The sequence below is a fragment of the Trichosurus vulpecula genome, chromosome 8, assembly GCF_011100635.1.
Source record: "Trichosurus vulpecula isolate mTriVul1 chromosome 8, mTriVul1.pri, whole genome shotgun sequence".
NCBI classification, from domain to species: Eukaryota; Metazoa; Chordata; class Mammalia; order Diprotodontia; family Phalangeridae; genus Trichosurus; species Trichosurus vulpecula.
Genome location: NC_050580.1, coordinates 225,091,514 through 225,118,786, shown reverse-complemented (window position 1 = coordinate 225,118,786; position 27,273 = coordinate 225,091,514). Strand labels below are relative to the sequence as shown.

General features: G+C 37.1%; 2 protein-coding genes across 5 annotated transcripts in view; one reads left to right on the top strand and one right to left on the bottom strand.

The window, feature by feature from the left end:
* GPHN (gephyrin) overlaps positions 1 to 27,273 on the bottom strand; it is an 885,721-nt gene that overhangs the window by 236,403 nt on the left and 622,045 nt on the right. The gene's annotated exons all lie outside the window — the stretch shown is intronic.
* Positions 26,460 to 26,717, top strand: LOC118859078 (small nuclear ribonucleoprotein E-like). The gene has a single exon (XM_036769508.1). The coding sequence runs from the start codon at positions 26,460 to 26,462 to the stop codon at positions 26,715 to 26,717; it is 258 nt and encodes an 85-aa protein (XP_036625403.1).

Sequence of the window (27,273 nt, the reverse complement as noted above, 5' to 3'; positions counted from 1 at the left end):
CTTCATAAGGAAACCTGGGCAAAGCGCTGCCCAATGAAGTTTCAAAAAAAAGATCAAGATGATATTGTGAGCAAACCTTAAATAACACAGCTGGCAAAATGAAGAGAAATCTAGAGACGATGTGGTTATAATCTCATGACTAACACAGAACTAGGAAGCAGAAAATACTTTTGTTTTGATTCTCTAAGAGTAATTCTATTGTCTTTCCCTGAGAGAGAAAAAAAAGAATGATACTATTTTCACACCTCTTTTAAAGAAGGCAAAACACTAAAAATAAGTTAATTCATGTTCTGAAAATTTTCACTTTAGCATAATATTTCTGATCTCTTTATATGCACTGATGAGACCGATGTAAAAGGGAATAAATTTATGCTAAATATTTTCTAATGGAGTACAGATGTGGCTGAGATATGGAAGACCTGTTAGATTTGTGGAATTTTCTTGAAAGACAAAGCTCTGGTTCAGCAAAATGAGGTGGAAAGATGAAACCTTCATAATTAACGCCCTTGGATTAATTACTCGTATATCTAAAAAGTCTTTTGAATCATATATTTCAGTGATATAGAATCAGGGATCTCAGCTAGAAAAATACATGACTTTCTTATCTACTTGGAAGTTAGACCAAGTAACCCAATGAAACAAGGAAACCACCATGACATTTGATTCCATTTTGACTGTTTCAAAACTATCATGATACTATGATGTATTAGTGGTAAAAATCAATGGGAGAAGTAAAATCAATAACTAAGATTCACAGGTGCTATTCTTTGAAGCTCCAGGAATAGAGTGACAAGATTTATACTTTTTTTTTTTGCTGTAGTATATCATACTCTTGTCTGCCAAATTCATTTCATAGGAATAAGGACTGGACCTGCAGTTTCATTAGTACAGAGAAATCCTGGGTAAGGAAACAATTGCCCATTCAGACTGGCATCTGTTCTGCAACATGTGGTCCTCAAGACCTCAGAGCACTGAAAGGTCAATTGATATGCCCAGAGTCACACAGTCAATATGTGGCAGAGATAGGATTTGAACCCAGGTCTTCCTAGCTTTGACCTTTGATGTTTATCAACTACAGCATGCAGCCTTTCTCTAAATCCACATCACACACTATTGGAATGAGTGCCCTATTTTTAATTACAGGATATCTCAAAGTTATTCTAAAAAATGTGAGTTGAGAAGTTTGATATATTTCTAATAAAAATCACAAGTTGGGGGGGAGGGCCAAGTATGCCAGGAATGCTCATAAATAATTTGTGTCTCAATCTTAACATCCAACTTTATTGTCATGAAAAATATGCCCTGTACAAAAGATATATTAGAGCTAGTAGATGCAATGTGAAAAAATTAAATACCCAGTATGTGCTTTGCTTTGTGGCCAACTTCCTCCAAAATGATGTTTTGGGCACAGCATTATTTTATCTCAAATATTTTTATGATACTTCATGAGTCTAAGATACAATTACTTCATTTGGATTTGGTTATTTTTAATTGAAAAACACTTCAGAATTACTTTAAAAATATGTGAGTTGAAAAGTTTGTTAACTTATTCTATGGGATCATGGGATAATCCTTTTGCCAATTTACCTACGATCTCACCCTGGCACTGATTATTTTTCCTACTGATTGATATGGAGCACATTAATTTCCCACACAGACCAAGCTTGAGAAGCATCAAGGCTTCATTTGCCTGAACCAGCCCATAATTTAAAGTTCTGCTTAATATTTTTTAATGAGAAGTGGAAGATAGTTTGATGGAAAAGTTTCAAAATGAAGTCTCATAAAAAGTGATCCCCAGCAAGTTAAATAATTGTTTATAGGAACAAATTTGATTTTGAGCAGGGAATTTTTTACTTAGCAATTGTTCTAAAACTTATCAAACCAACCCCAGTATTGGTCAGTGTGGTATAAGGATTCTTTCAAACCCTGACAATTTTGTCTTTATCTCATATATGTTAGCATGAAACCCCAGCTATAAAAGAAAGAAAGAGAGAGGGAGAAAGAGAGAGAAAGGAAAAAGATGGAGATGAAAGGACAAACCAATTGATTTGGTGTTACCAGCCAGCGGAAGTTTAGAAAAAAAATCACCGAGTGAAATCGTACATTTACTCTGAGAGAGTATCCTTTCACATTGCCTTCTAGGTGATCTCTGAGCTCCTCCAGCTTTCGATGGAGCTACATGTAAACATCAGAAAATGAATTGAAAAAGCAACTTGTTCTATTTGCATTTTTTTTCTCTTTCTTTTCTTTTCAAGATAAGATCACAGTATTATACATTTCTCACTGCCTTTGGCAAAACATTTCATGACATCAAAGTTCTTTTGTACAACACAAGCATACATGCTCAATAAACCAATAATTCGGAGATCAACATTTTATTTTGTTTAATTATGAGAAGCTTTTCCCTCAGGAGCAATGAAAGGGAAATAAATATAATAACTAGCCAAATAATTTCCCAAGTACTTACTCTTTGACATTTTCTACTTTTTTAAAGAGGGAGGAGATGAAGATTTTTGAGTGTTAGAAAACTTTGCCTTTTCCTTCCAAAACATACTGTTGTAGGTAGGCACACCCATATTAAAATAATAAATTGGTTGGACCCTACATATTTTGTTGTCAAATACATATATATGTATATACACGTTCACACTGTATATACATGAAAATATCAGTAAACATACACTAATAAATTGGTGTCCAATACATCCAAAAGCTGAATCCAGAATTACACACATACCTACCCCCACCCTCCCCACACGCATACATACTCAACATTCAGCATACAGTAGATGCTGTTGTAACTACTGACGCTATCTTTCCCTTCTATGAAATCTCATTAAGTCACCATCAGTAATTTCAGTAATGGTCTCTCATACATACACTGTATTTTTTCATTTAAATTTTAGGAGCGACCCAAAGTAAAAGTTTATATTGGCTCATTTTCCCCAAAATAAAAAGAAAATAAAAGAAACCTCACAGATAGACAGTGAGGAATGTTCTAAGTGCACCACTGTGACACACAAACTTCCATTTTTCTAATGGAATCATTTTAAATGGCTTTGTTTCTGAAATATGCTATAATTAAACATTCCCATCCCCACTATTTGTGCTCGGTGAAATAACATTTTCACAACAGTTGCCCGCTGTATAGCAGTGTTAGAGAACAAAGAGGATGGCTTGTCCTGGAACAAAGGAGACACATACACACACACACACCAAAAAGGAAATTAAAAGAAAAATTAAAAGAAAATCAAAATAAGAAGGCAGGGAAGGTGCAAGGGGCAAGGGGCAGAAATTAGTGTTTCTTAAATTGCTAAAAGGAAGTAAGGTGAGGGGAGAAAAAGGTGAAATACTAAAATGGCTTAAAATTAGGCTACAAGGTGGCTTCTGGATTTTGTCATTACAGTCTTATTATAATGAATTATTCTGGCATGTGGACTAAACTAATAAACAATATTATAAGAGCAAGGGGTGGGGCAGAGGGTAGGGTTTGATCCTTGGAAATGTATGCTTTTTATATACATTTTAAATTCTACAAATTCATTACCTAAAATTTTTGGTGGCAGCAATGGAAGTGACTCTTGGCTACCTTGGAAAGTGTTTCTTAAGGATAAGAACTTTTTTTTGCTTTTGTACTAAGTCTAAATGATAGAGTGGTGAGTGCCTGATATCAATTAACCAAATAGAAAGGGAAGGGTTTGGCAAAACTGTGCCATTAGGTAAGAAACTTTAAGTTGCCTATTAAAAGATTACACCCAAATGGTAACTGTGTAAGATTGTTTTTGTTGACCACTATAAATACTATATTTTAAAAGATTCAAATAAAAGGGGCAATATGTTTAAAAACTATAAGCTAAATGGTGAAATGATTTTTGTTAGTGTCAAAATTACCCCTTTTCCTAGGATACTAAGCATACAAATATTAAATGAAGCTCGTTACCCTTATAATAATTGTGCTTGTGGAAAAGAACTAAAATTAGCAAGAGCATGGAAATATTTAATTACTTTTTGCCAAAAAATAAAAAGGGGGAGACCATGTTCTGAAAATGAATCAATCAGTTTTCTGTGTAACAGGCACTTAAACATACAGTGACATCAATCAGAGGAACGGTTTAATCTAGAGCCCCAAATTATAGGCACCTTGAAGGAGGCTGTTGCTCCGTTTTGTTTGTGGTACCATTTCAAAGCTAGTTATTTGGTGGCTTGCCTTCAGCTGGTTGCTCTTATGTGTAGCTGAAACAAAAAATAATATGACCCAACAGCCAATAAAAATATTGAAATAAAAAAAACCAAACAAATGGGATGGTGGAAAATGGAAAAAGCCCCCTCCCACCCATCCCACCCTCCCAAAAAGGAAGAAGGAAGTGTAGGCTATAGACAAAATTTTGCCCCAAAATGTTAGAAACATATTTACTTTGAGGGATCCAACTCTACTAGCAACTCCTTTGCTTTCATCCGGCCGTCTAATTTGCTACAATGAAGGAAGATGGGTAAAAAAGACAGAAGAATAAAGAAAAAGTGAACTTAAAAAAATATCTACACATTAGTTAGCAATACATGCAAAGACATCAGTTGACTCTCTGAGGTACCCCTTTGAAAGGCTAGAAGAGATTTTACTTTTGGCTAATATAGAGGTTGCATGCTCTCTGGAACAGCTGTGTCCTAGATTTGCTCTTGGCTGGTTATAGTGTGGCAATGATTTGGGAGCCTTGGCTTTAGAAGCTGAATTCACTCAATGCTCTTCTTATGCTGGGAAAGAAACACTTACTTTTGGCTAGCTGGGGACTTCTGTTGTGGCAGGACTTGATGAAGCATTTCATCTGGACTTGGCTTATAGAAAACAAGGAAATACTAACACATCTATGGAGAATAAAACCTTCCATTGACTGTGCTCAATGCATTAGTCTCCTGTTCCAAGGTTAACATCAGAAGGCATCAATTGTGTTATTAAAAAACACAAACGTCCTTTAAGTGGAAAGTCAGTCTTGACAAGTAGGTAATACAGTAAATCACTCCAGCTTGCTAACACAAGCACTGAGGTTTTTCAGCTGCCATTAAGTTTTCCAATTAAACAATTGTGCTGCCCGACTAGAAAATTTTAATGCCAGACCAACATTAGATATAATCACTCCCTTAAATCTTCCTTGCTAGTTCAGTTAATTTTCTTCCATGTGAAACAATCTTTTTTCCTATCAGATTAAAGGATCGTGTGAAAAGCAAATTAAACTGCTACTCTTCACACATCATTACTGAAACATATAAAAAAAAATCCTGAGCACAAAGCCTTAAATGTATTACATCAATTAGGAATCCTTTAATTTTTATTGGTATTCTAATCTGAAGCATTGCTAAAAACAAACAACTCTCCTAGCTAATGAGGAAAAGACAGAAAGTTTTAGAAATCAGTACTAAGTTGGTAGTAAGTTGGTACTAAAGGCAGATTCGCATTAATGATCATATTTATGGTTGTGCTGTCACAGTGGGTTCACATAACTTTTTAAAGACTATTATTGTAGAATAAATGTGATTCCTATAGCTAAAATCTAAAGAAGCTCTTCAATTTAATTCAACAAGCATTTATTAAATTCCTACTCTTTCTAATGCTACTAGGGATTGCTAGGCACAAAAGTAAACACAAAAGTAAGAGTTTCTGCCCTCAAGGAGCTTATATTTTCTTGGGAAGGAGACATGTACATGGAAAATTCAATACAAAACAATATAAAAAGTAATTTTTGGGAAGAGGTTGCATGCAACTGGGGCAATAGAGACAGGCTTCCTCTAAGAAGTGCCACCTGAGCAGAGCTTTGAAGGAAGCTAGGACTTCTAATATAGTAGATCTGAAGAGACCACATATTCTAGGTTTAGGGGTAACCTGTATAAAGGTATGAAGTCAGGAGACAGAATGCTGTGTCCGGGGGAACGTAAATAGGTCAGTTTGAGCAGAATGGGGAATATCTGAAAGATAGTAACGTGCAGTAAGTCCAGAAAGGAAATCTGGAGCCAGACTATGAAACACTTTAAGAATTAGCCAGAGGAGTTCACATTTTATCTTAGAGAAAAGAGGTTGTCACTGGAATTTGTTGAGAAGGGGAGTGACATGGTAAGATCTAAGATTTAGGAATGTCAATTAGGCACCTGTATGGAGGATAGATTGAAGAGAAGCTAGAGAGGCAAAGAATTAAATGAATTTGTCCAAATAAGAAGAGATGAAGGCTTGACCTTAAGTGAGGGCTGTTTGAGTGGAAAGAAGGGACAGATGTGAGATATAGAGATAGAGTCAAGAGGAAGTGGTAACTGATTAGATTTGAGAGATAAGAGATTAAAGAGTTGAGGATGACTGAGGTTTTGAACCTGGGGTGATGAGAATGCCTTCAACAGAAATAAAGTTAAGGGAGAGGGTAGGTTTTTTTTCTCTCTTTCAAAAGATAAGGAGTTCTGTTTTGGACACGTTGAATTTGAGATGCCTCCAGGACAACTCTCTACTAGTAGCATCTGTTTATGTTACACTTTGGAGATTTCTCTGACAGACAGTACAGGGATCCCACAGTAGGAATGTCTTAGAGTGAAAGCTGTCATTGAACAAAACTAAATAATCCTAGAACTCATAATGTTAAAGAAATGACATGACATAATAGAAAATGTTCAAAATGGCATGAATTTTGTTTAGTTAAAGATAATTTGTTCCTACTGTTCTTTCTCATTTAAAATAAGCATTATAACAGAAGAATCTGTGATTTCATTGATACAGGTATTTTCTTCAGTGGTATAGATCACAGTCCATCCATGCTTTCTCATCCTGGGTGATTCATGTCCAAAATTTTCCCTAGATCCTCTAAAGGTTATCTACACAATATTTTAAAGGCCATCCTCTGGGCCTTTCTACATTTCATGGGAACCAATGGGCTTTGGTATAGAAGACAGAGTGATGGACTTGGAACATCCAAAAGACCTCACCATCTACAGGAAATTCCACTTCCAATTGGACCTTGGTACAGGACATGATAGTGTTCATGACCATGGCAAACACCTTGGGAAACATACATCTCTTTATTTTATATCTCATCTGATGTTCATTATCTGGGTAAATAATCATCAAATTTCTTCCTTTTTACTTAGTTATAGCTTTAGATATTAAGAGAGTAGATGCAGGATATCAGATCTTCATTAGAATCACTGAAAATCTGCAGAAAGTCCGTGATTTCTAGAGTCAGTTATCTTGGTCATTTATGAACAGCTTTTCCGTTTACTAAAAAGGGCTTGCGATTCAACAGTTTAATTCAAGAAATATCAATTGCTTACTCTGCTAAACACTGTGTTAGATAGTGGGAATAAAAAGAAGAAACAAATAAAGTAGCTTTACATTCTTTTAATTATGAAAAATATGAAGTATAAAATAATCAAAGGTGAGGCATGAAAATAAAATGGCTACTATGATATACAATATGAAATATAAAATGTTATATGTCTCTGAGGCCTCTCACAACAAAGTTGTTGTTTAGTTCAAATACCATTCATTTCAATGCTTCATACAATAGTATGAGGATTTTCTCCAAATATTTCATATGTTATAATACGTGAATTTTCAGGTAGGGATGATATGAAACAGAGCAACATGAACTGATTTACTCAGGATTACACAGGAAGTCATTGTTGAAGCTTGGAATAAAAGTCATGACCTTTGCTTCTCTCTCCTTGACAGAATTAACTCATTCTCTGTAATGACTAAAAGATGGATGTCTATGAAAGAGCAACTTAATCAGGAAAAAAAAATTTAAATATCACCCAATTACAGCTTAAGAAATGTAGCACAAAGAAATAAAGATGCCAATTTATGGAGAGACAAAAAGCACATATATTTGTTGTTAATAATTATTAAAGCTCATTAACTTGTGAGTTTTGAAGTCTCACGGAACCACACAACACAATGCCAGTTTAAAGAGACTTAGGAAGAAGCTAATTCACTTTTTGATGCTTTGGCAGCAGTTGGGTATAAGTAAATGAGCCAGGGAACACTTGAAACCATTAAAAGAGGGACACTAGGAAACCAATGTGATTTTCAAAGCCAGTGATGATTATAATCCACTACTCTATTGATTTCATAAACTGGTTAAACAGGAAGATAACACTAAGTTCTAATACAGAAACTTCGGAAAGAATTAGAAAGAATACTTTCTAAGAAGCTGTGGTTGGAAAGGAATGGAAAATGGCATTAACGGATTTTCAAAAATAACGAGGCAAGAAGTTAAGCTCACACGTCTTAAAAAACAGTGGAGTAACACTGATGTCCTCATTCATTCTATATTCAACTCCCAATTATCTACAGTAATGGAGAATAGAGATAACCTGAATAAGTGAAATATACAGTTAATACAGATGCTTTATTTAAAGCCAGCATTTTTTTTTGCTTTCTTTTAAAAAATATTTCATTTTCCCTATTACATGTAAAAACAATTTAAACATTTGCTTTTTTGAATGTTTTATTCTAAATTCTCTCCCTTCTTCCTGCCACCCCCCATCGAGAGGGCAAGCAATTTGATATATGTTATACATGTGTAGTCATGCAAAACATATTTTCCATATTAGTCATGTTAAAAAAAAAGACCAAAATAAAAACCCAAACCCTGAAGAAAAATGAAGTTAAAAAAGTATGCTTTGATCTTCATTCAAACTCCACCAGTTCTTTCTCTGGACGGGGATAGCATCTTTCATCATAAGTCATTTGGAACAGTTTTGGACCATTGTATTTGCTGAGAATAGCTAAGTCATTCACAGTGATCATTGTATGCTATTGATGTTACTGCATACACTGTTCTCCTGGTCCTTCTGACTTCACTTTGCATCAGTTCATGTGAGTCTTTCCAGATATTTCTGAAAGCATCCTGCTTGTCATTTCTTATTGCACAACAGTATTCCATAACAATTATACACCACAACTTGTCCAGCTATTCCCCACTTGATGGGCAGCCATTCAATTTCCAATTCTACACCACCACAAAAGAGCTGCTGGAAACATTCCTGGACATATAGGTCCTTCTCTTTTTTCCTTTGATCTCTTTGTGATACAAACCTATTAGTGGTATTGCTGGGTCAAAGGGTATGCATGGTTTATAGCCCTCTGGGCATAGTTCCAAATTGTTCTCCAGAATGGTTGGATCAGTTCACAACTCTATCGACAATGCTTGAGTCTCCCAATTTTCACACATCCCCTCCAACATCTGTCATATTAGCCAATGTGATAGGTATGAGGTGATATTTCAGAGTTGTTTTAATTTATATTTTCTCTAATCAATAGTGAGTTAGAGTATTTTTTCAACAGAAAATTCCTGTTCATATCCTTCGACTATTTGTCAACTGGGGCATGACATGTATTCTTATAAATTTGACTCAATTCTCTCTATATATGAGAAATGAGGCCCGTATCTGAGAAACTTGCTGTACATATTTTTTTTCACAGTTATGATTACTATTGTGTATTTCCCTCCAACCTATTTTCCCATTTATCTTTCTCTCTCTCTCTTTTCACTCTGTTCCTTCTCAAAAGTGTTTTGCTTCTGACCACTGACCACCACCTCCCCCAATCTGTCCTCCCTTCTATCAGTCCATCCCCTTCTCTTATCTCCTTCCTCTTCTGTAGGGTAAAATAGATTTCTATAACCAACTGAGGTGTATGTTATTCCCTCTTTTGAGCCAATTCTGATGAGAATAATGTTCAAGTGTTGTCCAGCACCCTCCCATCCCAGTTTTCATTTTGGGATCTCTTTCAGGAGGTGATTGGTGGATTCTTTCAGTTTCTATTTTATCCTTTGGTTCTAGAATATCTGGGCAGTTTTCCTTGATAATTTCTTGAAATATGATGTCTGGGCTCTTTTTTTTATCATGGCTTTCAAGCAGTCCAATAATTCTTAAACTATCTCTGCTGGATCTATTTTTTCAGGTCAGTTATTTTCCCAAGGAGATAATTCACATTTTCTCCTACTTGTTTCATTCTTTTGATTTTGTTTTTATTGTTTCTTGATGTCATTAGCTCCCATTCACTCAATTCTAACTTTTAAGGAATTATTTTCTTCAATGAGCTTTTGCACCTCTTTTTCCATTTGGCTAATTCTGCTTTTTAAGGCCACGGACTAAGGCAATGGACTAAGACAAAGTGTATGTTTGTGCCTCATTTACCAAGCTGTTAACTCTCTCTTCATGGTTTTCTTGTATCACTCTCATTTCTTTTCCAATTTTCCTCTACTTTTCTTATTTGACTTTAAAACGTTTTTTGAGCTTTTCCCAAGAATTCTTTTTGGACCTGAGACCAATTCACATTGTTCTTTGAGGTTTTGGATACAGCTGTTTTGACTTTGTTGTCTTCCGAGTTTGTGTTTTGATCTTCTCTGCCACTATAGTAACTTTCTATGATCAGTTCCTTTTATTGTTATTTGCTCATTTTCCCAACCTATTTCTTGACTTTTATCTTTATGTTAATGTTGGGCTCTGCTGCTGGGATGGTGGGATCATTGTCCTAAGCTTCAGGTTTTTCATGCTGTTCTTTTCAGAGCTAGTTCTGAGGGTCTGTAAGTTTTCAATTCTTCCAAAGTGTATGATCTAAGGAGAGGTGTGCTCATGGCTCTCCTGGCCTATGTATGACCACAAGCTCTCTTTTCTGCCCTAGAACTGTGACAAGAGTCTCTTCTTTCCTGCATCCATATGCTACTGTGCTAATTTTCCTCCCTGCACTGGGACTACAGCCTGTAACTGTGTATGGGCAATGCAAAAGAGCCCTATGTCTAGTGCCAGCAAAGGGTCCCCAATAATCTCCTTCTGACCAGTCGTCTGACCCTCTTACCATCTGTGGGCTGAGAGCTCCAGAAGTCATTGATCCCAATTCAGTTGCCCCTTAAGACCTGCTGCTGACTTGCCAGGCAAGCACTGTCCTGGACTGTGTTCCACTATCACCTCAGTGAAACAGACCTTTCCTATGTTCATATTCAATTGTTTTTCAGTTGTGTCCAACTCTTTGTGACCTGGTTTGGCTGGTTTTGGTTTTGTTTTTGCAAAGAAACTAGTGGTTTGCCACTTCCTTCTCTAGATCATTTTACAGATGAGGAAATTGAGACAAACAGGGTTAAGTGACTTACCCAGGGACATACAGCTAGTCAGTGTCTGAGGCCAGATATGAATTCAGGAAGATGAGTGTTCTTGACTTCAGGCCTGGCACTCTATCCACTGTACCACCTAGCTGACCTGACCTTTCCTAACAACCTTCAAAGTTGTCTTGGTTTTGAAAATTGTTTCACCTGGTCCTTTTCTTGCTTGTGCTGCTCCAGAATTCGTTTTGAGGTATTTAGTTTCAGTCTCTGCAAAAAATTAATATGCAGAACCGAATATTTCAAATTTTATTTCTTTGGTTTTTACCTGGCCATACTGAAGATGCCTGCCAAATTGAAACAGACAATAGGTAGCCAATAGAAAGAAGAAAAGCAGTAGTAAACAGGTCTGAATAATTCATAATCTAATGAATAAGCCCCATAATAATTAGGATAAGCAGGAATTAACTTTACATAAAGTCTCTGATTTAAAATTGATTGTTTGGAACTTGGACTGCATATTACCATAGGAAAAAAAATGTTGTATCTATAACTATGGTTAGGTTCTGGTCAATTTAACTCAATTCAATTAAACAAATATTTTTTAAGCATCTACTATAAATAATACAGTAAAGTAGGTACTAGGGATGCAAAGATAAAATATCATATTTTGCTTGCTTTCTCAATGGGTGGGGGAGGGGCAGGAGGAAGAGAATTGGAACTCAAAATTAAAAAAAAAAAAAGAATGTTAAGAAAAGGTAAAATATGATAGTCCCTGCCCTCAAAGAGATTACATTTGGCAGGGGAGGAAGAAGTGGGGCTGGGCCAAGAGTATGACAAATACACAGAGAAGTATAAAAGAAGGTGAATGGTAGTAAATACAAAGGAACAACCTAAACAAAATGTTTCAGGAAAATTTGAGGGAGAGAGAGGACACTTTTAGCTTGGGAGATCTCAAACCATGTTATAAAGGAGTAATTACAATGTTCCGAGTTCTCATCTCCTGGCTCCCTGGCTATTAGCCAATGCTATACTTTCTGCAAAGAAGCCTTTCTCTGCTGTCTTTAATATTAGTTGCTTCTCTCTGAGATTAATTCCAATTCATCCTATGCATATCTTGCTTGACTATAATTGTTCCCATGCTGTCTCCCCCATCAGACTGTGAATTCCTTTAGAGCAGGGAATTTTTTTTTGGCCTTTCTTTATATCCCCAGTGCTAAGCACAAAGTAGGTAGTCTGATGTAAGTTGAGTGACAGATTGAAGGCTTTACAACAAAATTGGCATCAGAGATGATCCTTGAAGGCATGAAGATTTTGAAGGGCAGAGGTAAATGTGGAAAGTCCTTCATGAATGCACAGAGGCAGGAGCCGAATTTAGGGAACAGTTTAGTTTGGATGAAAGTGAGAATCTGTAAAGAGGAATAATGTGAAATAAAACTAGAAGGCTAGACTGACATCAATCTGTATAGGTTTAAAACATAAGGCTAGGACATTGTATTTTATACTAGAGGTGACAGGAATCTGGTGAATGGGGATCCATAAAAGTCCATTTAACCCAGAATATGCCTGAAATATAGGACTATAATGATGGCACTAGGTCCCTTTGCTCCAACTCCTCAATACAGCAGGATCCCAGGGGCTCATCCTCCCTCACCTTTCAGGCAATGAGAATAGGGGCTCTCCCAGTTGTACTCCATTAATTAGTACATCAAAGTGGGTGAGAGAAATGGGTGCAGTAGTTTTTTTTAGGGGATGAGGAACTATACAATGTGCATCTTCAGGGACATATTGACATCCTGATAACTCTTGGTCACCTTCCCCCGACCCTTTTTCTTTGTTGGGCTGTCCCTCATGGCTAGCAACTAGTTTCTCTTCTTTCTCAGCATGCTGCGAAACAGAACATAGTCTTACAGCTTCTCCCCTACCTGAAGTAAGCAACCAGAGCTTTTCATGTTAGTTTTTTTATGACTGATAACAAGAATAGAAGATGGAGACTAAAAAGGTGGTATAAAGGAAGGATTTAGACACTTTCTTAAAAAAATGTATATAAATGAATTACCCATACAACCCAGCAACAAAGTATAAAGATGTTCCTTAATAAATCTTATATAATTATAGGATGTTGGTTACTGGATGAAAGCAGGTGAAGAATAGGGGAACTTCCAGCGAGTGGCTAAGAACAATGGCCATACAAGTGTGACCTAGCTAAAAAGAAGATGATCTCCTCTTCTAAGGTAAGCTTTGAGGAAAAAATGTCTTCTCCTTTTCCCCCCCTTTTTTCTCTTGGAGTGTGTAGAAATGGTATTAGAATGGCTGGGGATTTCTTTCTTTCCCCTTCCTCCTCTAATGGTAATTTAAATTTGAAGATCTTTCCCACCCATTAATAGGCCGTGTGAACTGCTTACATCACAGGAAGCCTAAGTCACATGTGGTGGGAGGAGCGTGCAGAGAGGAAAAGAATAGTATGCCACAGAAAATGCTGAAAGAGCAGTTAGAACTGAGGGAGAGAGCAGATGCAGGTGAACTAGCTGTGCTGTGAGTGTGCTGTGAGTGTGATGGGGTGGATGGCTTTGGGATGGAGTGGTTCTCTGCTGTGATATCGTATATTGAATTCTTTGCTGCTATGACGGATTGGGCTCATTGGTTTCAGGATCTGGTTCTCTGGTGTCTGAATAAATGATTTACTTCTGCCTTCTTTATGGAGTCTCTTATATTTTGTGACACAGAACTACATAGACATATTGACAATTGTTGTCTATATTGTGATCACTGCCTTGCTAATGCACCCCCACAACTACTAGCAATGGTATCTTGCAGCAGGACATATGTGTCACCAAAAGGTGACAGCACTGATGCTCAACTCCATGGGAAGTTCTACAATCCAAACTCCAATATGTTCTTTTCCCAGTTAAATATTTGCTATTCCCAAAAAATCGGCTGGGATTTGGGGGCGGGGACGGACACATTTTCCCATATCCAGTGCCTTTTCCAGTTCCTTGAACTAAAGAGTCCCAAAAAAACCACATGGTACAATTCTTAATGGACTACTTAATGCCCTGCATTAAGTCTCAGAAGTCCATTCATCACAATTTTAAGATGATCTTAAAATCAACAATCTTTCCTGAGGGCCCAGATCAACTACAGCTGGTGGGCATAGAGATGATATTCAAATCCTAATACAAAGTTATATATGTTCAACAAGTAAACAATATTTTTAAGGTAGTATCTGCATGATGCTTGTAAGGGCCTATCCCCTCCTATAATAACTAGAAAAAAACAAAAATTTCAATGTAAATTAAAAAACAATCACAAAAATAGAAAAATAAAAGGAAAAAAATTAGTTTACCCCTTCAGAGTCCAGTATAGTCCCAGATGAGGTCCCAGAGAATGCTGGAATTTACCAACAGGGACTGGGCATTTAGGATTGACTAGTAGTTATCCCTTTTCCTTCAGGCAAGAAACCTACCTGTTTTGGGGGAAAATTCCTCTAATGAACTTCTTTGGGAAGATAAGCAACCCATACATTTCTCTAATGGGTCTTTCTCTCCATTTCAAATGAAGGCCCAGAGAAAAAAATTTATCCAACAGGTCCTTGCAACACACAGGGCACCCCAAATTAACCAAACTTACATCCCTTCATCTTGGGGAACCCAGGTTTTAAAGGTACTCTCTGGGTTTGTACTCTTAAAACTATAGATCAAGAGCCTCCACTATTGAGCTCTTCTTAATAGTAAGCCAAAAGTCACAATGAACTCAAAATAAAACCATTTACTGAAATAGCACAGAAAACCAAGTAGCAACAAATTGCTCCAAACAACTTCGGACATCCTTTCCCACAAATAAATGCAATATACACACACACGCACACATATACATACATACACATACACACAAATATGGGTATATTATAGCTGGAATTCCTTTCATGTATGGAGAGGACTAGATGAGTACTAAGCTAATCTCTAACTCTCAAATCTCTGGTTATATTTTCCATTATGTTGCTTTACATCCTTCAACTGTTTAGGAGACCTTTCCCTATTTCCGAAAATAACAATTTTATATGTAATATTCCATCATTCTATTTAGCAAAACATTTTCCTTAAATCCCATGAAAATGGAAAACTGAAACATTATTAATAACATATTAGAGATAAGACCCTTTCTATATAAAATGAGAAAGTTGGTAAGTCACCTTTGGTATTGCAACTCCCATGAGACATCTGAGGTATCGCCATTCCATGCTTCCCATGAGCTTATTTGAGGTCAAAAGTCTCTGTGCTGCTTGAAGGCAAGAGGCAAACCAAAGAAGCCAGAGCACCATCACCTCCAGCCCTCAAGATCTCTGTAAGCTGTAAAGGGTATCCTTCAATAAAACTTATTAGGATATACAGTCCTATCCATGGGCTATTTCTTTCTCCTCTGCTATGGCAGTTACCTTATTACAAATATTTAGAAAGCAACTGCTAAATGTAGGAAATGGTATGGACAGGAAAATTTGATCAATGTCCCCTTTACAATTTATTCCTTTACAATAATTCTAATTTATTGATTTTCTGTTCATTATTTTGCTGTGAAGTCATATATGTCATATAGTACTTGTAGACTATAAAGTTGATGACAGTCTAGATGATGTCATCATGTCTTATCTAAACTTTTTTCTTTCTTCCAGTGCCTGGCAGAATGCTTTGCCACGGTAAGGCAGCTAGGTGGCGTAGTGGAGAGAATATTGGCCGTGGAGTTAGGAAGCCTTGACTGACTGGGTAAACTGCAACTGCTTTTTGTCTCAGTTTCCTTGTTTGTAAAGTGGGAATAATAACAGCACCTATTTCTAAGAGTTGTGTAAAGACAAAGTGAGATGCTATTTGTAGAGTGTTTTGGAGCCTTTAAAATGCTATATAAATGCTACTATTATTATGACTATCATATGCTCATTATATGCTAGAAAAAAACCCAGAATTTTTAAAGGTTCTGTTTTTCACTGTATTCTACAAGTATAATTCCTGTCAAATATGTTAAACATTTTATCCAAGCTGTAGTTGCAGAACAATACAAGAGATTTTTTATGCAAAAGGAATCATTCTTTCACCCATCTTGACAAGCTATTTTTTTCCCATGTGAAACAGTCACATTCACATATAAGTTTTTCTAAATTCTTATCTATCTAAAATAAATTATCAAATGGAGATTGAATATTATGCAATCTCCAAGAAGCAGAAATCTTTGAAAAGATTAATGATTATTTCTCAGTGATGTTTTAATAACATGATACCTTTTCAGAATAGATATTCAATAAATATTACTTGATTATTTATGTCTTAAAGTATGGAATGTTTCATTTCCAAAAAGTTAGTGAATGCACAAAAGGGTATCTCTAACTTAAAATATATTTCCTACATATGAATGGCCACTCAAGTGCTGTTGGGCTTAGAAATTCCCCCTTTTCCCCCCTTGTTCAGTTGGTATTTTTCTCTCTTCTCTCCTCATCCTCTTTGACAGTTGTCTAATGCTGTCCCTTCCTAATCTGCCCCGACCCTTCATGTAGCTCTGGGAATGGCCTGGGATGACAATCTATAGGTTTAGATTTCCTATTGATAGAGAAAGGGCAAACTCTGGGTCTGTATTTTTCTTCTCCCATTCTTTTTTTTTTTAATGCTTGCAATCAATTTATTAAAAGAGATGATTGGTTAGGCATCTGCAATGGTGACTTCAACTTCTACACCTGGCTCAATGCTGATAGAAGTGATCTGTTTAACAATTTCAGAAGGACTGTGCAAATCAATAAGGCATTTGTGGATTCTCATCTGGAACCGATCCCAAGTCTTTGAACCTTCACCACGGAGAGTTTTTCTAGTTGTGATCCAAAGTGTCTCAGTGGGCATTCGAACAGGTCCCTTCACTTTCAAGTTCTTTTCTTTGGTTCCTCTAATTAGGTCAGCACACACTTTCTGAGTGACTTCACATCGCGGCTGGTGAGGGTGATCCCTATCCGGTGAATGGCCACTTCGGGCTCCACAAGGGTCTTGCCGGTGTCTTTGAATGCCATGACAGTAGAGCGGCTTCCTGACTGACTTATTCCTCAGTGAGAGTGAACAGCGGTGAGTCAGGAGGAGGAGAGGTAGGGACTGCCGACTCCATGTGGCTGCAGTGGCGATACCTTCACCAAAGAGCTGTCTTCTCCCATTCTTGACAAGCGTATGTCTTTCATTGTTACTAGCTTCAACCCTGGTTTCCCAAATAAGGTTCCCTATCTCTTTACTTTCTATCCAAAGGCCCTATTCTATCCTTCTCTCAAGCCCTATTCTATTCTTCTCTCAAGAGTATCCACTCCAGGGGTGGAGCCAAGATGGTGGAGTAAAAGCAGGAACTTGCTTGCGCTCTCCCCCAAACCCCTCCAAATACTTGTAAAAAACAACTCTCAATAAATTTTTACAGCAGCAGAATCAACAAAATGACAGAGTGAAACAAATTTCCAGCCCAAGACAAACTGGAAGATGGACAGGAAAGGTCTGTTGCAGCAGGCTGAGAGAGAAGCACAATCCAGCACAAATTGCACCAGCATGGACTAGGCCCCAGAAAACCTGGTGCAGGCCTTAGGGGACTGAATCACTGGCAGCTGTGGCAGTTTCCAGACTTCTCAACCCACAAATGCATTGGAAAGGTGTCAGACCTGGGTGAGAGAGGAGTGTGGTACAGCCCCAGGGTGGTGGCAGCGGCCATACACAGTGGCTACTTCTAGAGCTCTCAGCCCACAGATGGTGGGGGAATCAAGCAACTGATCAGAGGGGGATTGCAGGGATCTCTTTGCTGGTGCTGAGGCAGGATTCTCTTACTTTGCCTGTGCTTGGTTCTGGGTCACAGTCCCGGGTGGCAGTCCTGGGATGAGGAGGAGCGCTGGCATGGCAGGGGTAGAGAGGGAATCCTCCTCATACTTCCAAGGAAGAAAAGAGTGTTTGTGGTCACTCACAGACTAGAGCACAGGCCAGGAGTGGAGTAAACCCCTTTCTTTTGATCATACCACTTTGGAAGAACTGAAAACTTACAGGTCCTTAGATCTCTGAAAACAGCTACACAAAACCCACCACCCTGAAAGCTGAGCCCTATCTTAACAAAGAGTTAAAAAGTCAAGTAACTGGCTGGGAAAATGAGCAAACAGAGGAAAAAAGCTCAGACTACAGAATCTTACTTTGGTGACAAAGAAGATCAAAACATTCACTCAGAAAAAGACAACAAAGTCAAAGCTCCTACATCCAAAGCTTCCAATAAAAATATGAATTAGTATCAGGCCATAGAAGAGCTCGAAAAGGATTTTGAAAATCAAATAAGAGAAGTAGAGGAAAAACTGGGAAGAGAAATGAGAATGATGCAAAAAAAAATCATGAAAAATGAGTCAACAGCTTGCTAAAGGAGACTCAAAAAATAATGAAGAAAATAACACCTTAAAAACAGACTAACCCAAATGGCAAAAGAGGTTCAAAAACCCAGTGAGGAGAAGAATGCCTTAAAAAGCAGAAGTGGTCAAATGGAAAAGGAGGTCCAAGAGCTGACTGAAGAAAAAAATTCCTTAAAAATTAGAATGGAGCAAGTGGAAGCTAATGAATTTATGAGAAATCAAGAAATCATAAAATAAAACCAAAAGGATAAAAAAAAAAGAAGATAGTGTGAAATATCTCACTGGAAAAACAACTGATCTGGAAAATAGATCCAGGAGAGAGAATTTAAGAATAATTGGACTACCTGAAAGCCATGATCAAAAAAAAGAGCCTAGACATCATCTTTCAAGAAATTATCAAGGAAAACTGCCCTGAGGTTCTAGAACCAGAGGGGAAAATGGAAACTGAAAGAATCCACCAATCACCTCCTGAAAGAGATCCAAAAAGGAAAACTCCTAGGAATATTATAGCCAAATTCCAGAGTTCTCAAGTCAAGGACAAAATATTGCAAGCAGTGAGAAAGAAACAATTCAAGCATTGTGGAAGCACAATTAAGATAACACAAGATTTAGCAGCTTTTACATTAAGGGATTGGAGGGCTTGAAATATGATATTCTGGAGGTTAAAAGAGCTAGGATTAAAATCAAGAATCACCTCCCCAGTAAAACTCAGTATAATCCTTCAGGGGAAAAAATGGATATTCAATGAAATAGAGGACTTTCAAGCATTCTTTTTTTAAAAAAAATTTTTTTTGGGGGGAAGGCAGGGCAATTGGGATTAAGTGACTTGCCCAAGGTCACACAGCTAGTAAGTGTGTCAAGTGTCTGAGGCCAGATTTGAACTCAGGTCCTCCTGACTCCATGGCCAGTGCTTTACTCACTGTGCCTCCTAGCTGCCCCACTTTCAAGCATTCTTGATGAAAAAACCAGAGATGAATAGAAAATTTGACTTAAGAGAAGCACAAAAGGGTAAACAGGAAAGAAATCATAAGGGATTTATTAAAGTTGAACTGTTTATATTCCTACATGGAAAGATGATAATTGTAACTCATGAGACCTTTCTCAGTGTTAGTGTAGTTGGAGGGGATATGTATGTATATGTATGTATATGTACGCATGTATGTAGACAGAGGGCACAGGGTGAGTTGACTATGAAGGGATGATACCTAAAAATAAAATTAAGGGATGAGAGAGTAATGTAATGGGAGACAAGGAGAAAGGGGGAGGTAGAATGAGGTAAATGATCTCACATAAAAGAGGCAAGATAAAGCTTTTACAGTAGAGGGGCAAAGGGAGGAGGTGGTGAAAAGGAATGAGTGAACCTTACTCTCATCATATTTGGCTTAAGGAGGGAATAACACACACACTCAATTGGGTATGGAAATCTATCTTACCCTACAGAAAAGTAGGGGGTAAGGGGATAAGAGGTGGGGGATGGTAGAAGGGAGGGCAGATTGAGGGAAAGGGTAATCAGAAGCAAATACTTTTGAGAAGGAGTAGAGTCAAAGGAGAGAATAGAATAAGTGGGGGTGGGAGAGGATGGAGGGAAGTATAATTAGTCTTTTATAACATGACTATTATGGAAGTGTTTTGCATGACTACACATCTATAACCTATATTGAACTGCTTGCCTTCTCAATGAGGGTGGGTGGGGAGACAGGAAGGGAGAGAATTCGGAACTCAAAGTTTTAAAAATGAATGTTAAAAATAGTTTTTACATGCAACTGGGAAATAAGATATACAGGCAATGGAGTACAGAAATCTATCGTGCCTTATAAGAAAATAGAAGGGAAGTGGATAAGAGAAGGAGGGGGTGATATAAGGGAGGGCAGATTGGGGGAAGGGGTGCCATCGGGGGAGAGATGCGGAGAATATTTGGAACTCAAAATCTTGTGGAAGTGAATGTTCAAAACTGAAAATTAATTAATTTTAAAAAAAGAGTATCCATTCCAGCTTTTTTGGATAAATGGCCAAAATACCCTAAACCTGTCTTTCCCCCTAAAATCCAAGACTAAAACCCTACCCAGCCAAAAAACCCCAGTTGTTTTATCCCAAACAACTCAAAAACAAACAACAAAAAACTACTATGGAAGCATCAAATGATATTCTTATCTAATATTTTCAGTGAATAATGCCATTTCATAATATAGATCATTTTAGACTATTAACAGGGGTTTAGAATCATCTCTCCACTGAGGCAATGGCTGGGCCAATGACAGCTGATTATTCAGAATGGGATCATGCATAGAATTTATAATTACAGAACCAGTTATTTCTAATGGGTTACTCTTCTACAACATTCCAGTGAAGTTAAAAACAATTTTCTTATAAGAGATTTATTGGATCAAAGCCATTAAATCCTACTAACAGCTTTCATTTTAAATTACACTATTCTTTGCAGTTCACAGTAGTTACTTCCCCATATTCCTAAAACTGGCAGAAAACTCCAGTGGATAACAACAACAATCAATATTTCATTTAGCAGAAACTGACGTGACCTAAATGAGAATGTCTTGAGCATTTCTGGTAGATAATCCACCTGCAGTCATGAAATGTAAAGTACTGAGGAAATATGATGGTACTTACACTATATGTAGTGGAAACATAATTAAGAAGGAAGAGCTAATAAGATGATCAAGTCTGATCTATTTATAAGAGAAAAACAATATCTAATGTTGAAGCTTTATATAATTTTGGAGACATGACTGTTTTTAGTAACTATCAAGCATGGTCAGTAATAGGATAATGTCAAATGCAACTATCCCCTAAATTGTATGCAGATAAATTCATGAGGGAATTGAAATTGATCCATTTCTGTTACATATACAAATGGTTGGGAATCAATGGGTTGAGTTCTCCATGTTAAATACAAAAGCAGAATGAAGAAAGTCACGACTCTTAATCAGAAGCCTCTGCTACTGTTTACGCATACTGTCTTTCCAATTCTAATAGGTCCTATGGCTGGGAAAGCATAATATAAAAAATAAAATCATCTTTTCACTAAGAAAGAAAGTAGGTCTTTTAAAAAAGTACCTCACACTGAAGGAAAACATTTTTGCATTTGATATATTTGTTTAAATCAGAAGCTCTATTAAACGTGACCAATAAAAATTTCTGGCTTGGTTTGCTGATTTCCCACATATCAAATTCCCTTTGTACAGACAGGTTTCAGAACAGAAATTAGGCATTTCAAAATTTAAGTTGTGCTTAGTTTCTATGATGAGCATAAAGCTGTAAATATTCACTGACTTCCTAAGGGAAACACGGATAGGATCATGAATAAGGTTTACAGTTTCTGTAATTATTATCTGCAAAGGCAGAGGGGAAATTTATCAGATGACAAAGGCGTGCACAGATGAATATAAAATCTTGTTGTATACCAAACAGTAAAGCAACTTGTCCAAAACCAAGTTCAAAACTTGTCCAAAACCTAACCACAAATCCATAATTTGTGAGTAGAATACATAGGATACAAGAGAATAACCATAAAGCATAATTGCATTTTTGGGTAGAAACATCTTAAATTTTATCTTCGCTAAATTAATCAGAATGAACACAATAAGCAGCCTATAAATGTATCTATGAGTTGACTTTCCAAAAGGAAATTAAAGGAATGAGATTAGAAAATGCCCAATCAATATTTTTTGTTCCAGATCTATAATTTCATCAGTATAAGAATCTCCTGGTGTGGAAACTCCCTTTGCTAATGTAGTCCAGCAACTTGTCTGTAATTTACACTCTTGGATATTTGATTGGGGCACTGAAAAGCTTAATGACGTTCCAAGAGTCACACAGAGAGTATGTATCAGAGATAAAACTTGAGCTCAGATCTTATCTCTTAATAGAATGCAAGTTCCTTGAGGGTAAGAACTACTTCATTTTTATCTTTTTATCCCCAGTGTCTAGTGAGAATACGGTACAAGGAAGCTTCATAATGAAATCTCATTGATTCAGTCAATACAGTGAACTAATATATTTCTAAGTGGAAGTAAAGCATGTATTATATATAGGTTAGATCACAATCAATCCCTGGTTCCAGAATCAAGAAGCACAAAAAGATTTTTTTAAACCATGTGGTAAGCAAGAAGGTAAACACTGGGATGGCCTTGTTTTGGTATGTACATTAAAGACAGCGTCACTTAAGCAATAAAACCTTGATTTTCTATGAGTTAATCTTCAAAACTTTTTTTTTGCTAATAATAAATTTTAAGGTCCATAAATATTGGTATAATGTCAACAAAGATACCCCTTACTTTCAACCATTTAACTTATAATGCTTTGCACAAGCACATTCTAGTTATTATTTATGTTACTTAGCGTATAACATGCACAAAGTACACTCTTCAGTCACTCATGTCCGGACATTCTACCATTTACAAGACCATATTTCTCTTCTTAAAGAAGCTATTATAACAGTTTAGGTGGGAGGCAGTAAGGGCCAGAACTATGGTGGCAGACATTTTGGATGGAGAGAACAGTATGACTAAAAGAAATACCACAGGGTTAGAACCAGCCAGATTTTATAAGAAATTATATATGGGTAGTGAGGGAGAAGGAATAATGAAGAATGATGCCAAAATTATGAACCTGGGTGACTGAGAGTACTGTCAAAGAAATAGGGAAGTTTGGAGGAAGGGAGGTTTTAGTGTTAAACATGAGTCATTAAATTGGAGGATGGTCTTTTTTTTTTAACTCATACGTATTTTGGCCAGTTAATTCAATAATTTACAGTATAAGAAGAATGTGGACAAAGTCACAGTTTCTAGTCCCAAAAGAATCACCTTCTAGAGAGAAAGTCATCAATGGCTACAGATGGTTCTCCAAATCTCACTAGTAATTTTGTAAAATCATGTTATTATCTAGAAGTGGCCATCATCACTATAGGAAAAACTCAAAGACTAATGCCATCCTGATGAAAGGTCTGCAGTGCTCCTGTTGTGTAGAACACACACAGAGAAAATATTTTTCTTTTCCTGCTTGCTTTTTTTTTTTTTACCAGAATGGTTCTATTATAGAAAGGTCAATAGTAAAAACCTATTGGGGGCTGCAGTGCTATATTTAGTCTGAATAAGATATTAGATACTGGGTAATTACATGTGTATCTCCTTAATGCAAAATATTTAAATAGACACAACTCTTGATGATGCAGACTTTGCTGCAATTATATACCACTGGAGCTTATATTTTCTTCCTAAGGGGGAACAGAAATTGCTTGCTGTTTGGTTCATACGCAAAAAATCCTACAACTAAATAGCTTTATTCTAACAATTAAGTCACAAGAAAATATATGTGGCACTTTTTTTTTAAAAGTTAAGGTTCATTTACCTAAGGAGAAAGGGGGAATCTCCCTTCAATGAATTGGCCTGATTTTTTCATAAGGTTTATTTTAATAAAATCTGGAGGGAATAAAGAATTAAATAGAGATTTTGGGTTTCCTGCTGTGGTCATTATTTTATACTTCAAGTCTTCCAGTTTTGTTCCTAATTTAGATGCTGACACTGTAATAAAAAAAAAAATCAGGGCTCATCTAAGCTGTTAATCAAGCAGATTTTGACACAGGATTTATCTGTAAGAAAATTCTCTTCAGGGAAATTTTTCTTTTAGGTGACTGACACTGTTTTAGAATTTGAAACTACTCTTCTTGAAGAACAGCTGATATTATGTGGCAGTTCTGGTTTAAATAGGCTGTCATTTGAGGCAGTGAACAAGAACAAAGAAAAGTTTACGCCTAAAAGATTCCTCAGTACACTTGAAAGCAAGGTAACTGAATACTATTCATCTTGTAGATTTTCTTGGCAGAAATGCCTAACGAAAAAGAGAGAAAACTATTCCATGAAATATTACATATTGTTCTTTTTGGTAAAGCTTAGGAAGTAGATGTTTGCTGAGAACAAGACCATACTATAGAGAATTCCCTATGGAAGATGATATGCCTCAGTGAAAGAAAGCAGTCTATCTACTATCCATGTGGCTTGTACAAGCCATAGATTTCCAACGTCCCATTTACTTTTCCAAAAAGTTCTTTTTCTAGTGAGTTTCTTCACAGGGCAACTATGAAGAAGATACAACTATTTCTGCAAGTGTTCCACCAACTTAATTTGCTAGAAAGTTCTAGTCCTTTCTCTGGCATATGAATACCCCCATGGGGGTGGGGCAAGAGTACCAGCTTTGAGCTGCTCCAGCTGTTTATTACAGAGTACCTCATAGCTGTCACAATTCACTGCATTCGGGAGAGTTGGAAATAGTTGGGCCTGGGGTGACTAAATAGCTGAGGTGGCTGTTGAGGGTAAACAGGGGAGAATCTTGACAAAGAGACTTCCTATTTCTGGGTCGGAAGGATATTTGACAGACTTGGCTGTGGTGCTTATTTCTCTCTCACATGTGTGCACACACAAGTACGTGTGAACACTTGAGGGGTAAGAAGCAGTGGGAATTAGGTGCTCCGGAATTAGGTGGGTCTGGAAGGCCGGGCACCCAGGCTAGGATTACCTCAGGGAGAAAGTCAGCATAATAATATTGCACTGTATTACAGTGTTAGGGAAGAGGGAGATAGCAATTCCTCCCCTACTTCTTGGAGAGCAAAAGCATTGAGAAGCAGAGAAAAGTGGTAGAACCTGGCATGGATCCAAGCAGGTTTACTAAATCTCATTTTTAGGTTGTACAATGTTTAACAGACTTGATGCTGGCTGGTTATCCTTTGTTCTAGAAGAGAACCAAAATGACATCACTATGCTTGAGTCAAGATTCAATATGTACGATTGTGGCTGATCAGGCCAATATGAGCTCCAGATGCTCTACCATGGGTCAGGCACAAATAGTCCATGTGAACATTTGGGGTGGATTCTCCAAACCTGTGCATCCTGTGTTTCCTTTGAGCTGTTTGCTCATAGAGCACAGCATCTTCTCTGATGAGGGAATGCCATATTGTGCTAATGTCTCCCATGTCACACAATCAATTCCAAAGTCCTAGGGAGGGATGGAGTTGGAAACAGCAACAGCAATGATCACTTACTACTGAAGACTTCTCATCACCAACACTGTCTTTTGTTTACCTAAACACAATAAAACTTCATGGAGGCACCTTGAAGCAAACACTGGCATTTAATAGACTATGTGATTGTAAGGAGAAGGACACACAGGATGTGAGATTGACGAAGGCAATGTGTGGTGAAGAGTGCTGGACTGATCACAGACTTATCCTTTCCAAGCTACATATTCACATTCAGCAAAAGTGGGGCCCCCAAGGCAAAATGACTACCAGAAGAATTAATGTCAACAAATTAGAGCCCTTCTCTGAGAGGGAACAGTTTGTTGCTAACTTGGAGAAAAAGTTGAGCTAACACACAGTTGGCAACAGTGGAGCAGAAAAGGAGTGGGCAGCTTTCAGAAATTTGATGCATTTGCTCATCTGGGTCAGAACATTCACAAACACCAAGACTGGCTTGATGAAAATGATGGGGAAATTCAGAAGCTGCTAAATGAAAAACGGGAACTCCACAGGGTTTACCAGCAGGATAGCTCATCCATCTCTAAAAAGGCAGCATTTAATTCCATCAAAAGTAAAGTACAAGCAAAACTTAGAGAGATGCAGGATTCTTGGCTCAGTAAGAAGGCAGATGAAATTCAGTATTATGCTGATAGTTATAATCCAAAATGCTATATGATGCCCTGAAAGCTATTTATGGGCCACAGACTTGATGTTATACCATAGACAGAAGAATGTTTTGAAAGCTTTTTTTTTTTGGTCTGCAAAATTAACATGTGTTTGGGCAAACATGTGTATTTATGGGCCTGATCCTGAATACACATTTACTAGTAAACTGGGGTCAATTTGGATTGGAAAGTACTTTTAAAATCTTTAGCAAGTTGCCAAGAGCTTAGAAAAATTAATCAGGCGGTTCCGCTCGTGGTTTCCCTAAGGCGCCCAGTGCCCCATGCTCTCATTGTATGCTCCCGCCATGGCATACCACAGCCAGGGCCAGAAGGTGCAGAAGGTGATGGTGCAGCCCATCAACCTCATCTTCAGGTATCTCCAAAATCAGGTATGGCTGTATGAGCAAGTAAATATGCGAATAGAGGGCTGCATAATTGGTTTCGATGAGTATACGAATCTTGTATTGGATGATGCAGAGGAGATTCACTCTAAAACAAAGTCAAGGAAACAGCTTGGCCGGATCATGCTAAAAGGAGACAACATTACTACAAAGTGTCTCTAACTAGAAGAATATTGTCAGTGAAGTTAGAAGACACTCAGAAGGAAATTACTTTTTTTTCTTAGTTACATTCTCTGGGCTTCAAAAGCCAGCTACACATTTTTCCATGTTGTTTTGATCTTTCTTTTATGGTATTATAACAATAAATGGGTTGCTCTGGGGTTTGTTTCTATTAAACAAAAAAGAAAAATTAATCAGTTTTCTGAGTGTGACTATGTAGGAGTCTGGATAATAGTGTGGCCAATGAAGTAGAGTTGATAGCTTCAATGAAAAGGAAAAAAAAAAACCTTCATGAAATTCAAGACTATTTAAATTACAGATTAGAGTGATGCTTTGGATTTGGTACTAAAATTTTATAAAAATGTATGCTATAAAATTTCAGCTTACTCATTTTTCTTGCCTAGGATGTTTCAAAATCAATCAATTAATTGTGTAGAAAATTATATTAGGTTAATAAATTTATGGATCAGGATATGAACTTTCCTATACAAGGAATTTCCCTCTGCACAGGGACCAAGGGATATAGATGAGTTCACCAAATAAAAAGTATAAAAAAAAG